Raw genomic sequence first — 15,094 nt, 5'->3', positions numbered from 1 at the left:
TTAAACATCATATTTTCTGTTTTTTTTTTTTCTAATTTTGCAATGTTGATCATTTACTGGTTATCATTACTAACATGAAATGCTGAAATGATACTATTTAATTATATGACGTTGATGTTGTTGGGAAGTGTATCCAAGATCATTAACTATTGGTGGTAATTCTAATAATAACAATGTCCTTTTAGGTTGCCTTAAGACACAAAATGAGCGGAATAAATAAAAAGAGAAATTACTTTATTAATTATTATTGTTAATAATTAATTAAAAACTACTTGGAAATATATTTTGTGAATTAATTAACAATTTAATTAATTAAAGTGTTGAATATTCATTAATTGGTAGTTGGTTGATCAAGATTGTTCCAGAACCCTTATGAGATTAGGGTTGAATGAAAATCACTCTTTCCTATATGAGAAATGGAGTGAATTTCATTCTAGGTATTCCATCTCACATAAGGACCTTAGAGATTTCAAACTTGGTTGCCCATTGACTTGAAATTTCGTCAACTCTTCTTCCTTCCCCTCTTAGGGACGATTTATAACCCTCTCAGGTTTGTGAAACTGACCGTTCTCCTAGTTATTTTTATTTCACTATTTGGTGTCATTCTGTGTGATACCATTAGATGGATCCTAATTTGGGTCCTTTCATCCAAACAACTTCGTGGAGGACAAGATTAAGATCTAAAGCATGAAGATCAAGGGCTACATGAGAGGTATGTTTTTCTTTTTGTTTTTATGTTTTCTAGGGTAAATGTAATTAGTATGAAACCAAAGATCCTAGGGTGCATATACACTTAGGTATATCGTAGTTTTGATTTTTCTGCTACCTAGTTTAGAGTGTATTTGATACGTAGAAAACACAACAGACGTGACATTTGTCATGTTTATTGAAACACAAAATTGTTTTTATTGAAGCTGTTATGAGTCCTTGTTCCTGACTTTTGTCATGTTTAATCGCTAAAAAAGACGTCCTAAATACCCTAACATGCTCCATGTGAAACATGGATATCATGTCTAAAAACAAACAAAAAAGAAGGGGATCGTCTTGCTAATTGATCACATGTGTAGAAACTTGTAACCTGATTTTCTGTCATGCTATCATCCCATGTCCCATGATAGCCACCTTATTATAGTCTTGATTATAGGGTTTGAAAAGTTATATAGAAAAGAAAGGAAGAGTGTATGCAAGATGGGGGATGGTTGTACAAACACGGGGAAGCTTAAAAAGGACCAACAAAGAAGGTAAAAGTAAAAGCTAACTGAAGGAAAAAAAAAAAAAAAAAAAGGGTCTTAAATAGTCGATTTCATCTTGATTTAGAATCTTTGGGACAAAAAGCGATGGTGAAAAGAAAAATTATTTTTGTACTTATATATCTTAGTTGAAAATGACTGGGTTGAGAAATTGAATAACTATAATTACTAGTTTTTTTTTTTTTTTTAAGTAAATGCATGTAATTTTTTTTAAAATATATTTTACGTAATCTTGCATTACTAATCAAGTCACCACGAGTAAATGAATATGATTTTGTTATTTCTAAATATATCTAAGAGTCCATGTTATAGCACCTTGCTTTATCAAACATTTTATTCACCTAATCATCAAAATCTTATTTGGGATAATACAAGCGTAGATTTAAAGCAAATTATTTGGCTTAATTTCTTAGTGAAAGATTTACATATGTAACATTCTACTTCTAACTTTTGCTAGCGGCCCAAAACAAGAACAAGAACAAATACATGGGCCATGGATATGGACTGTTTTTGTACAAAAAATCTACAACTTCTACAACAGTAAATTAAATTGAAAAACATAACATTGTTTGATTTGGAATAAAAAGTAAGTGTTAAAATTAAAAAATAAATAAAAATTTAGTGTCAAGATTGAAAAAAATGATAAGTTAATATGTAACAATGTCATATTAGCACTATATGATCAAATAACATCATGTGAGCATGAAAAAAAATTAGAAAACATAATGTTTAAATTGTAACAAAAAATGAGGTGTCAAAATCGAAATAAATAAATAAAAATATAGTAGTTTTGTGTAAGTTACCCTTATAAATTATAAGAATATGGAAATATTGTTGATATTAAAAATGAAGTAACTAAAAAATTCATTGTTTTTTGCTCAAACTTATAACCAAAAGACTAAGGTTTTGTTTGTTTTTTTGAAGCAAAAATTCATGAGGTCTGCGGACCACCTCTGCAACCTTCTGTAGTAGAAGATATGAAACAAACGGCTGCAGACAGTAATAAGAAGTGTGTTTGTTTAGATTATATCAACAAACATGCAGTAGAAACCAAGAGGGATTTACATTTTGATAAAAAAAAAAGATAAAACAAGGATTCGGGCTAGGTGTAGAGGTGTGGTCCTAGATATGAGTGGTGGGCCATGAAAAAAGTCAAGGACTGGATTCAAGGACAAAACTATAAATTTGAAAGAGGGTAAATGTCCTTGGATTGTACTAGTGTCTAGATCTAAAGAGACATATGACTTGATTGTGAACACCCTAGTTAATGAACACCTGTGTATGCAATCAAGAATCGTTAAAGCTTGCAGCTACCAATTCATTGCTACCAACATTGTGAAGCAAATTGAACGTAATCCAACTATTCCAATCATTTCACTTCAAGAAGATCTCATCCAAAAATTCGAGATGAACATATCATGAATGAAGATACATCGTGCAATGCCATTGGATATGAATCATGTTTTTGGGGATTATGCCAAACAATATGCTATGTTGAGCGACTTTGGACTAGAGTTGCTGGAAAGAAATCCAAATTCTGATACAAGGTAATTTAGGAGAATTTACGTTTGTTTAGGAGCATTAGAGAGTATTTGATGAAGAGAATTTGCAATGCCCAAAGAGAGATTGATAGATGCCATGGTTTACTTACACCAACTGCCACTACTCTACTTAATCAAATTAAAAAACAAGCACAAAAGCATAGGTGTATTTTTAATGGGGTTAAAACTTAAGTCATTACTCATTTGGGTGATCAGTTTATTGTTAATTTGGATGAAAAACCTGTACATGTTGGCATTGGGAAATTACACGCATGTTATGCTCACATGCAATAAGTGCAATACGGGACAAAATTGTACATGGAGCAAAGAATGTTCATGAGTTGAAGCAGTCGGTCCACCCATGTTACTGGCTTGTTACATGGACACAAGTGTACACACACAAAATTAAACCATTAATGGTAGACTGGTGTGGCCCAAATCACCATGTCAAACTAAATTGCTTACACTCAAAGATGTTGTTAAGGTATATCTTTTTTTTTCATTATAAATGTAGTTAGTCATAGAAATTAATTTAATCTTTTCCACATTTGTAGGTGGGTAGGCCCAATAAGAAAAGGAAGAAGGCATATGATGAACCTGCTAGCCAAGGGCATAAGCTATCAAAAAAGTGGACCACTGTCACATGTGAAAAGTGCAAGAACAAAAGGCATAATTCACATACTTATAAAGGTCAAGGTGACCCTAATGACCAAACAAATGGAGGCACATGAGGAAAGAAGAATGGTGTTGCAAAGGAGAAATGGAAGGATAAGTGAAGATGGGGATGTTGTTGTTAAGTCTTAGGTCTTTCGATGTAATTTTCCACTTAGTTTTATGGTTATTATGATAGTTATGTGGACATAACAAACATTACTTACTTTGGGCTCCTTATTTTGTATGGTCATGCATGTTGACCTGGAATCATTGTATACATATGTTAATTATGAAGCAATGTGAACTGTTATTGTGATATACAATAATATTTTTGTTTATATTTTTTGTCCAAAGTGTATGGACAAATGGAAACAATACAACACAGATAAACCATGATACATTAACCTTGTTCTAAAATTAATCCATCGAATTACACCAAAGTACATTAACCAAACCACAAAGAGTACATCATTCAGACAACAAAACACAAACAATATAATTTATTGTATTCAGACTCAAGACAAACACAAACACTATATAAACCATGATAGAAAACACTTACTGCATTCAGACACCACATTCATACACAACTTCCACCATGCTTCAGGTAATGAATCGCAAAAAGACCCCAACTGAAGAAAATGATTAACTTATACATCCTTGCTTGCATTGCAGTTTCTTGAAGGGCTTGTTGGAGCTTGTTCATAGACCTGAGTAACCTATGTATCACTTCCACTAATCTAGGGCACATGGGCTCATCAAACCACCCAATTCAACCACACCTTCTCTCATTACGAGATCAAGACCAAAATTTCCTTCCAGGGTTGCGATCTGACCAGGAAGTGACGATGGCAAGATCGTGATTTCCACAAGCACATATCATCATTTTTTGCCTATTTCTTTCTGTAACAGTGGAAGTGGCCGATTGCGTCGGGGGGAAGAAGAAGAAGACGTTAATTTAGGCCTTACAAAACTGTTCAGAAAAGGCTATTTAGGGTAAATTGATAAAAATACCCTCATGTGCAAGTCGCATGGGGATAGGTTGACGTTGGTATAGACGGAATCCAACTCGATGACTATTCGCGTGCAACTTAATGTCCGTAGGTACCATCTGAGGGAAAAAGTACCGTAGGGACTACATTAGGGAAAAAACAAGACCTTAAGGACTATTCGTGTAATTTAGTCTCTTTTTTTTTGAAACTTTGTTGATTTCTTGACTTTGTACGGTTTCTTTTTTAACATAAAATGACAAAAATAAATTGTTTACAAAAAGTAAATAACAAAAAACTACAATATTTTATACATTTGGAATTTAGCCGTTAATTATGAGATATAAAAAATATAAAGCATTGTTATACACCATGACATTTGGATTCTTCACAATGAGACCTTCATGCCATATATATCTCATGGCTTTGATTGGCGATTGCACCCCAGTCCCCACATAATCTCATCATAATTTTGGCAATAAATTTATATGATCAAAACAAAGGAGTTCACTCTACAAGTGGAAGAGCATTAAATAAACTAAGCGGCCTTGTGATTATTGGCTTAGGCATAATTCCATCCTAATACAAGTGGATATATTGATGCTCATGACAAACGGCTCACTATTTTTATTTAAATGCAGGTCACCATTTTTTAATAAAACGTTGAATATTGACTATTGAGAAGGGCCCACCTCACTATTTTCATTTAAAAAAAAAATACCAGAACACTCCCCCCCCCCCCCCCCCCCCCCCTCTTCTACTTCATTACATAAAAACAACTAAAAGGGTCTCTGAAACACACATCTCTTTCCACCTGCAAACCCCAAAGTTTGAACACTTCAGTACTGTTTTTTTCACTGCTGTTTAAGGTGCTTTACTTGCAAAAAGAAAATGTGTTATAGTGGCTAATATAGCTTTGTTTTATTTATGGATTCATAGATAGTATCTTTAATTTCATTGTTCGAATAAGTTTTGTTCATAAAGTACAACAGGATTAGGAACATGACTCTAACACAATTCTCTTTGTTGTTCTTTTAGTAGATTCATTTGGTGGGACATTTATCATCAAGGTTAAAGATTCAAATTCTAGTGAAGCAATCAAGCGCACAAATTAAGATGGAGAAAGGAACTGTTTGTGTAACTGGTGGCGCAGGGTACCTAGCTTCATGGATGATCAAGGCATTACTTGAAGATGGATATTCTGTTAATGCCACATGGAGATCTGATCCAGGTTCATTCTATTAGTTGGCTTTTAACAAATATGTATTCTATATTTTTATTACGTTAACTTTTATAGATCATATCATCAAAAACTAAAACAAAATAAATTATTTATATATAATTACTTCGAATTAATTATAATTTTATTAAAGAAAACATTTATTAAATAAAAATACATTGATAACAACTTACTTTTAAATAAATTTTTCACTTGTATATTTATCAAAATATTACACGTATGTTTGAAAAAAAGATACACACTTATGATGGAATAAAGATCCCATTAACTAATTCACGACCAATTAACGAATTTTGTAGACTACATTTCTTTAATATTTTTATACCGAACAATAAATTATTGGAATTAACTACATTCATGAAACATTTTTAAGTTTTTAAATAAATTTAAAACAAAAAAGATTACATCGTATATTTATAATTAATTGATATTCATGATATAACAACTATTAATCATTATATTCTTCTTATAAATAATCAGCTAAAATAAACTTGGCATATGTAAATTTAAGTTTGGGTCAAGTCACAGATGTCTAGGCCTGTAAGACCAACTACAACCAATAGCAACATTTGTTTTTTCCACCAAAAGTAGCGGTATTTGATGTACAAAGTGATTATCTCCGACCATCTACGTCAATTTTTAACAAAAAAATTCAAAGAATATTTTGTTTCCAACTTATAATTTTCAGTATAGCTCTTATATTTATTCAGTATATATTTTACGAATTTGTCTTATATCATACTTGTTACAAAAACTTTTAACATGAACATGGTGCATAAAAAAAATATTTTCGTGCTACAAATCTATTCTAATAAATGAAAATAATTTTTACCACTTGTCATTTTCTCATGCATTTTGCCACATAACATTTTTTGGTAAATTTAAATTAAATTTTATCCACATATTATTTTATGGTTTTTTATATTTTATTAAATTTCATATATAGTATTAAATGGATATTAATTTTAATAATACACTTTCTAAACTTAAAATCCCTAATTGAGCAATTCAATCTATTTTAACGTCATTAAATTAGGAACAAAATTAACATGTACATCTTCCTCCTTGTATTCTTATTTCTTCTCTCAACTATGATTTCTATACAAAAATCTATTATGTTACTATATTATCATATTATTTCATTTATTAAAAACTTACGGTCAAATTTTAATTTGGAATGTGATATAGAAGAAACCTAATGCTTTTAAGTAATTTTATCCTATTTTATTTTTCAAAATATATAGAGAATATATATCTCACTGAAATATAATAAATGTTGTTATAATATATTATATTTAACATCTTATTAATTTATTTCTTTAAGTTTTGTTATGTTGTAAACCAATCCAACCGGAACCGATTACAATTTGATATTTTTTTAATCAACCCGTTTATTACACGGGTTTCACACCTATGGTGTAATATACGACAATATGATGCAGGCTTGGAGATGCCCAAATTAAGAAGAGTGTTAAGTTACTTGGGTTTGGATTGGATGTTTTAGAAATTGTAAACGTAATTATTGTTGCTAAAAACTTACATAAAGCCCATCTGGTGGTAACATTTTTCACCTAAAACAAGTTAGCTCCATGACAAAAAGTTCAGTTTTCTAAGTTCTAACAACCGAAACATGAATGATGTTTTCTAAACTAGTAAAGCTTATTGATGATTGCTAGGCTCAATGGAAGATGTTAGTGGCATCTTGGCCCTACCAGGGGCATCAAAGAGGCTCAAAATTTTTGATGCGGATCTGAGCAAACCAGAGACATTTGAAGCACCAATAAAAGGTTGCATTGGGGTGTTTCATGTTGCTCATCCGATTGATGTTCAGGGAAAAGAATCCGAACACGTGCTAACTGAAAGAGCGATGAAGGGTAGTTTGGGTATTCTACATGCATGCATCGACTCAAAAACAGTAAAGAAACTTATATACACATCTAGTGTATCTACCGTTGTGTTTAATGAGAAACGTTTGATCAATGAGATCTTAGATGAGGAATCATGGAGTGATGTTGATTTAATTCGCTCTAATGATAAGCAACATGGATCTTCATATTTCATTTCCAAGATATTGACTGAAAAAGCAATCTTAGAGTTTGCTGAGAAAAAAGGTTTCGATGTTGTCACTGTCCTTCCGACGTCTCTTCATGGTCCATTTGTTGGTCCGGATTGCCCACGCTCCGTGCGTGGGTCAATGGCTTTGATCTTCGGTCAGTTACTTGTGTTATGCTAATATTTGATGCTAAAATCATTAACATTACAAATGAAATTTCTTTGAGAAGGTAATGATATTAAGAATAAAATAATTTTTAGGTGACGTTGACAAAGGTCGGATGTTTGTGAAAACGCCTTTTGTGCATGTTGATGATGTTGCTAGGGCACACATTCATCTTTTTGAGCATCCGAATGCGAAAGGGAGGTATATTTGTTCGAAAATCACAGTCACTGTCGATGAGTTATACAAACTATTATCAGAAAAATATCCAGAATATAAATTGCCAATTATCGAGTAAGTTGTTATATTTTTATTCCTCTTGTGAAAAATCTTTAAGCATTTTTTTACTTGAACAAACAAAAATCCCGCTAATCGGACTCTTTTTAAAGTTTTTTGAAGGCCGCCGAAAAAGTGTACATGCCTGAAGTCTCATCAAGAAAACTCTTGGGCACCGGATTCGAGTTCAAGTATGGAATTGAAGAAATGTTTGATGATGCCATTGATTCCTGCAGAAGACACAATATTTTATGAATTGTGAATAAACTTGAAGTTCTTTTTCCGCGGCGAAGATTTTATATGCTTAAACAAATAAAAAACTATTTCCACTTTGCTTTATAATAGATGTTCTTGTATGATGGAATACATTGAGTTAATGAAAAAATGACCCAATAAAAATTTTATGTAACAAAATATCATATTTTCAACATTTATTACAAAAGAGTGAAAAGACCCTTTATTTATTTTAAAAAAAAAAAAGCTTTGCTAATTAAGTTAAAAAAGGGCTATCATTAACTTTTTATAATGGGCTTAAAATATTAAAATAACTGATTTTACGTTTTAATAGGTTAATCAACTAATGTTTTAGTAATTTATCTGTTATTCAAGGTTGAAAATGTCACCGTCTTTTAAATTTTACGCTTTTAGACTCAAATTTTATATTTTATTACAAAATTTGTATGAATTTTAAATGTTGTTACTAATTCGTCTCGAATATTTTTTTTTTTTTATAAATCTGTTTTTATAATGGTTTATAAGATTTATTTCTTAAGTTCTTTTTCCAACATGTTAAAAAAATAATTTTACAATATTTTCTAAACTTTTTTTTTTTCCAACTTTTGCATTATATCATATAGATTAGCAAACCAATTTTCTCTATGATTTTGCGACACTTGAATTTGACGAAATAAATCAGTTTCAGTCGCTATTGTATTATTTCCTCTGCTTTTAAATTTAATTTTTTATTTCATCAAATCCAAGTGTTGCAAAATCATTGAGAAATTAATTATAACATCCGTTTCCCAGAATGGATCAATTTAGTGTATTATGGAGTCAAAAACTTGGTTTTTGGGGAAAAACCGGGTGTCACAACGTAACCATAGAGAGGTCACAACATGACAAACAACGTGACACATAGGTGGTCACGACGTGAGGAAGACTGCAACCCAAACCCATGATCTTTAAAGGTTTCCTTTGTATTTAAACCCCATCAGCGTGTAATTGATGTTGTGTTCGAGAAAAAAAAAGTCGGTGGAGATAAGATGATATGAAGAAAGGTATACTTGGAATATATTGTAATGCTTGCATTAAGAAAAAAAAATATAGGGAGGGCAAACGTTGTTGGAACGGAAGAGATGAGAGCGTGGAAGGCAAGGTTTTTTTTTTCTTTTTTGTCAAATGGGTTTTGTTCAACGGAGTTCTATCTTTTTTGGTTGGTCTAAAATCAAATAAAATAGTTTCATTTGACTTGGTCAATAACTAATTTTGGTCTTGTCCAATCCATGTTAAACATTAGTTAAGAGAGTTTTTGTTCTGCCAAGTTTCGTGCACCAAACAATAACTTAAAGACCATTCAATCCACATATTTTCAAAAAGTTTGGAAAATTACTTTCTTTAAATGAATATGAACCTACAACTTTCCCAAAATGTTGTTAGGTGTGGGCAACGCCCATGACGCGTTTTTCCACATTATAACATCACAAACACCGCTCCTCATTCCCGTTTTTGCGTGTTATTAGCTTGCACGTTGCTTCGTGTCAGTCCATGTTAAACGTTAGTTAAAAGAGTTTTTGTTTTGTCTAGTCCCACACACCAAACAATAACTTAAAGACCATTCAATCCACATATTTTCAAAAAGTTTGGAAAATTACTTTCTTTAAATGAATATGAACCTACAACTTTCCCAAAAGGCTGTTAGGTGTGGGCAATGAGGCATTTTTCCACGTTATAACATCACAAACACCGCCCCGTCTTCTCGTTGTGCGCGTTATTAGCTTGCACGTTGCTTCCCGTTATCACCACAACATCCTATAACGCCCGTTTTCTTGTCTTTTCTTCTAAATACGTCGGTGGGCGTTTCCGACCAGTCTAAGGCTTTGGCAGCCGTTTTAGCCAAATTTACTCAATATATGTTAATTTTAAAAAAATACTAATCTTAACTAAAACGGTGAAATTTTCGCAAAAAATTCTAACATAAAGTACATTTCGCAAAAATATAAAAAATCGTGAAATATGAGATCAAAGACCACTAAAAAACAATTTCACGAATCACAAAGTATCTATCATAAAATAATATTAATTCGTTTATAAAAGATATAACATCTGGACGGTATGCAACCGTTTTTATCAAGTTATCCAGTTTGTGAAGCGTTAATTATTAAAAAAAAAAAATGGTTTTAGTAAACACAAAAATCATATAATGCTTTTTTTAAACATCCTGGGATAATACGTTGGATTTTTCATACAATATCTCTAACGATGATACTTTGTGATAAATATAAATTTTGTGATAATCCATTTAAAAAATACTTTAGTTTTTTATTTTTTTGGTTTTCCTGTGGCTTTCAAGTACTTGTCATTTTCTATTTGTTGCCTATATAAATCGATTAAAAAAATTAAAAAGCATGGTTCTCTTTGGAATAATTTAAGATGAGAATGACCAAATGTGAAAACGAGGTGACCTTGCCTAGTTGCCTCACTTCACGTCATCACGTGAAAAAAGTTTGAGTAAAGGTTCAAATTCTAGTGAAACGTCGTTTATCTTACCAACTTATCAATTATCATTCCAACAAGTTAATTTCTTTTAAACCCAAAACAGATTCATACGGAATAGAAACCATGGAGAAAGGATGTGTTTGTGTAACAGGAGGGACGGGGTATTTAGCATCATGGATGATCAAAAGGTTGATTGAAGAGGGATATCTTGTAAATACAACAGTTAGATCTAATTTAGGTTTGTTCTTTTTCGTTTTGTAAAAAATTCTTCAATCCTCTCTCATATTAATAGAATTGAGTCAAAATCACATCTTATGATGAAACCAGAAAAACATCATAGTTAAAAACAGAAATTCCAGATAATGTAAATTTGTTTTTTAAGATCGTTATATTTTTGTTAGTTTTATTTTTAAGTTCTGAATATTTATTGGGTTTAGTTGGTTACTTGGAGATCGATGGTGTAGCTGAAATTATTAGCTTTACTCAATTGAGTTCAAAAGAAATAAGAAGTAGAACAATGAAATATTTGTAAGCTTTATAATACAAGAAATTCAGTTTTTCTCAATTAATCATAAGAAAGAAACCATTAACCACTTGTTAACATTTGTAGCTAGCATAGTCATAGTGGATCGATTCTCAAAAAAATTATAATTGTTAGGATCTATGAAAGATGTGAGCTACCTGAAGGCTCTACCTGGGGCATCAGAGAGGCTTAAGATTTTTGAAGCAGATCTAAGCAAACCTGAGACATTTGAGGCACCAATCAGAGGTTGCATCGGGGTGTTCCATGTTGCCCATCCGATTGATTTTGTGGGCAAGGAACCCGAACAAGTGCTAACAGAAAGAGCGATCAAGGGTAGTTTGGGTATTTTACAAGCATGCATTGATTCAAAAACCGTTAAGAAACTGGTGTACACCTCTAGTGCATGTGCTGTTGTATTGAATGGTAAAAATATCAATGATGTCTTAGATGAGAATTGTTGGAGTGATTTTGAATACATTCGTACTTGTCATAAGGAATTTGGAGCTTCCTATTTCATTTCCAAGACAATGACCGAAAAAGCAACACTAGAGTTTGCTGAGAAGAAAGAATTCGACGTTGTTACTGTTATTCCAACGTATATCCATGGTCCATTTGTTGGCCCGCATTGCCCGAACTCTGTACGTGTTTCAATGGCTATGATATTTGGTGAGTTCCTCATATCATCTTTACATTCTATTTAAAATCTTTTTAATTAAATTTCTTTGACACAAATTGTATAAAGATCCATAGCTTCTTTTGTTTACATTTTAGTGTCTTTACGTGCTTATTAGCTAATTTTTTTTTTTTTTTTTTTTTGTCAATGATCTTTTTACAAATCAATAAAATTCAAAACTAATTTCAGGTGAAACACATAACTATAAGCTACTTAGAAAAACCGCTTTCGTACATGTTGATGATCTAGCTAGGGCACATATTCATCTTTTTGAGTGCCCAAATGCCAAAGGAAGGTATATTTGTTCGAAAATTGAAGTCACAATCGAGGAATTGTACAAACTATTATCAACCAAATATCCAAAAAATAATATCTCAAATATCGAGTAAGTTTTATTATTATTGTTTTCTTCTTGTTTGAAATGAACAAAAATCCTTTTAACCGAGTTTTTTTTAATAGATTTTTGATAGATGCCGAGAAAATGGAGTTTCCTAGTGTCTCTTCCAAAAAGCTCCTAGGCACTGGATTTGAGTTTAAGTATGGGCTTGAAGAAATGTTTGATGATGCAATTGATTGTTGTAAACAAAAAAATATATTATAAACTATTAATACTTGTATAAGATATATTATTGATATGTAAAAACAAGCTTTGGGTATGATATATTTAATAATACTTCAATAACCCATATGGACTAACTGTGATCGAAGTAGGGTAATCATTCTTTCACCATAGGTCATGGACCGTGGTAGAGGCTCAATGATTGATTGGTGATGGTGTTGGTCCGATGGAAAGAGGCACACACCACTCTAGCTCAAAATTGATCGCCATAAATATGCGAAGATTCCATGAGTAATTTACATATTATAAGGATATTTTCAACCCAACATCAAACATATTTTTATATCAAGTCTGATATAAAGTTGTCAAGATCGTAGCCAACATTTAGCATTATCTTTTACAACAAATTAATAAAACCGTAAACACTAAATTTCTTTCAACTCTTTATATTTAACACCAAAAATATTATTCTAGATGTATTTATTTGTATCTAACTTTTATAATTTTTTTTCTAAAAATCCCCTTATATATTTTAATTTTTAGAAAATCGATACATATGTGTTATTATAAAAACTTCATAATTATTTTATTAGATAGTTATAATTAAATTAAAATTTTCTTATAATTTATCATATTGTTGAAATAACTATTTATTTAATAATAAAATTAATAATGTTAAATATAAACTATTATTAAACAAACAATAAACTAAAAAAATAATAAATTTAAACCAGAATGACTAATTTTTACTTCAACATTATGGTTGGTATTGATAAATAGTCAAACATTATGTTTTATTATATTTTTCTGTTATGCTATTCACTAACATCAAATTTAATGTAATGTATATCGTTGGATTGAAAGAGATGATATGTGAGTTTTATTTACTTTTTTTACAGTTTATTTTAGCATATTTTGTTTCATTTTTAGTTAATCATTATGTATATTTTTCATTTTTATTAAATTTATCTATATCGGGTACTTTCTAGTTTTTGTGCTTAATTTTAAATTTTTAGAAGACTACCGCAGAGATGATCGGGTATTGCGAAATATTAAAAAAGGACTTGAAGATGGTGCATTTGGACTTGGTTGTTAAATAAGATCGAATCAAATGAACTTGATCTTGAATGGAACCAGGCCCGGTCCTGACGGTGGGCAACCCGGGCGACGGCCCAGGGCCCATGACTATAAGGGGCCCAAAATTTCTAAAATATATAGTATATACATGTATATAAAAATTAATTTTATGTATATGTCTTCTATGGGCCCAATTATTGTTTTTTATATTAATAGTGAATTTTGTGAACATTATAATTGTTTGTTTATTTTCGAATTAATTTTATTATATTAATGATTTTGGAGGGCCTATTTTTTCTTTTTGCCCTGAGCCCATTATATGTTTGGACCGGCTCTGAATGGAACTTGGAAGCAAAGAAATGACAAATGGCTAGTTGGTTATTAAAAGAAGTCAAACATATCTTTGGGCTAGTTATGGAGAATCATTGGGCCTATTAGACTTGTGTGATCAAAAAAGTATTTGAGCTTCGGGTGGTTAAAAAACAGGTGAATTGGGCCGATTTTGGAGCATTTATAAGAATCATGTGCTTATAATTCGGGTGAAGAAGAGTTGGAGCAAGAGATTAGAAAATCAAACTTTGAAAGAGACTTAAGCATGCAAGCCCAAGAAATTCAGCCCACTACATGAACCATATATATTTTATGCCTAGAGACCCATAGCCCACGTGGCTCCTGTAAGGGCAATTTCGTCATTTCATCTCTTTGGTTGCTATTTATGGATGGTTGGTGGCTCTCTTTTGGCAGATCGAAAATTAGGAGCAAAACATTTTCTCTAGAGTTTAAAGCTTTGAAGAACACTTGAAGATTAGGATTTTCATCTCATTTTCTCTTGGATTATGTTTGGTATTTCTAAACTAATTTACTTTACCTTAATCTTAGTCGTGTAAGGCTAAGTTTATCTTTAGTTGATATTGGTTTAACCCATAGATGATTAGTTATTTTGACGATTGTTTATGAACTTGTGGTTGAAGTTTATGGATGTATTTTCTAGCTAAACATCTTTTTATGTTCATTTGTCTTTAATCGCGAGTTTAGATGAATGAATGCTTAATTAGTTGGTTAATGATCTTGATTAAGTAATAGATCCTTAAATTAACAAGAAACAAATGGTTTACACGTTTGTGTTTATTTCACTTAAATCATGAAAGAATTTCCTCATAGCGGTAATGAAAGCATAATTTATTTCTTTTTTGATTTGGTGGCTCTTAAATCTTAATGCTAGTTGATTTTCATAAATTACACGTTTCATTGATTTATGACTTTAACTAAGAAAACCCTCGCCAAATCTTTTCAGATCTGTTCATCACTAGAGCCGCTACCCTCTTTATTGGTTCTTCCTTCTTCGGTGGAGATGAAGGACGCCCCCTTGCAGCATCATCGAC

At 31.4% G+C, this 15,094-nt stretch overlaps 2 protein-coding genes across 2 annotated transcripts; both read left to right on the top strand.

Annotated features, from left to right (window-relative positions):
- The first annotated feature begins 5,483 nt into the window (after positions 1-5,483).
- On the top strand, positions 5,484-8,494 carry LOC145006382 (vestitone reductase-like). Its single transcript, XM_078965468.1, has 4 exons — positions 5,484-5,665; positions 7,351-7,884; positions 7,988-8,183; positions 8,279-8,494. Exons 1-4 carry the CDS (start codon positions 5,551-5,553, stop codon positions 8,418-8,420), a joined length of 987 nt encoding a protein of 328 aa, XP_078821594.1. The 5' UTR covers positions 5,484-5,550; the 3' UTR covers positions 8,421-8,494.
- Positions 8,495-10,782: 2,288 nt separating this feature from the next.
- Positions 10,783-12,760, top strand: LOC145006383 (vestitone reductase-like). Its single transcript, XM_078965469.1, has 5 exons — positions 10,783-10,898; positions 10,984-11,118; positions 11,539-12,069; positions 12,266-12,461; positions 12,536-12,760. Exons 2-5 carry the CDS (start codon positions 11,004-11,006, stop codon positions 12,675-12,677), a joined length of 984 nt encoding a protein of 327 aa, XP_078821595.1. The 5' UTR covers positions 10,783-10,898; positions 10,984-11,003; the 3' UTR covers positions 12,678-12,760.
- The last annotated feature ends 2,334 nt before the right edge of the window (positions 12,761-15,094 follow it).

Source organism: Lactuca saligna, chromosome 7, assembly GCF_052625555.1.
Source record: "Lactuca saligna cultivar CGN05327 chromosome 7, ASM5262555v1, whole genome shotgun sequence".
NCBI classification, from domain to species: domain Eukaryota; kingdom Viridiplantae; phylum Streptophyta; class Magnoliopsida; order Asterales; family Asteraceae; genus Lactuca; species Lactuca saligna.
This window is presented reverse-complemented; position numbering and strand designations above follow the sequence as displayed.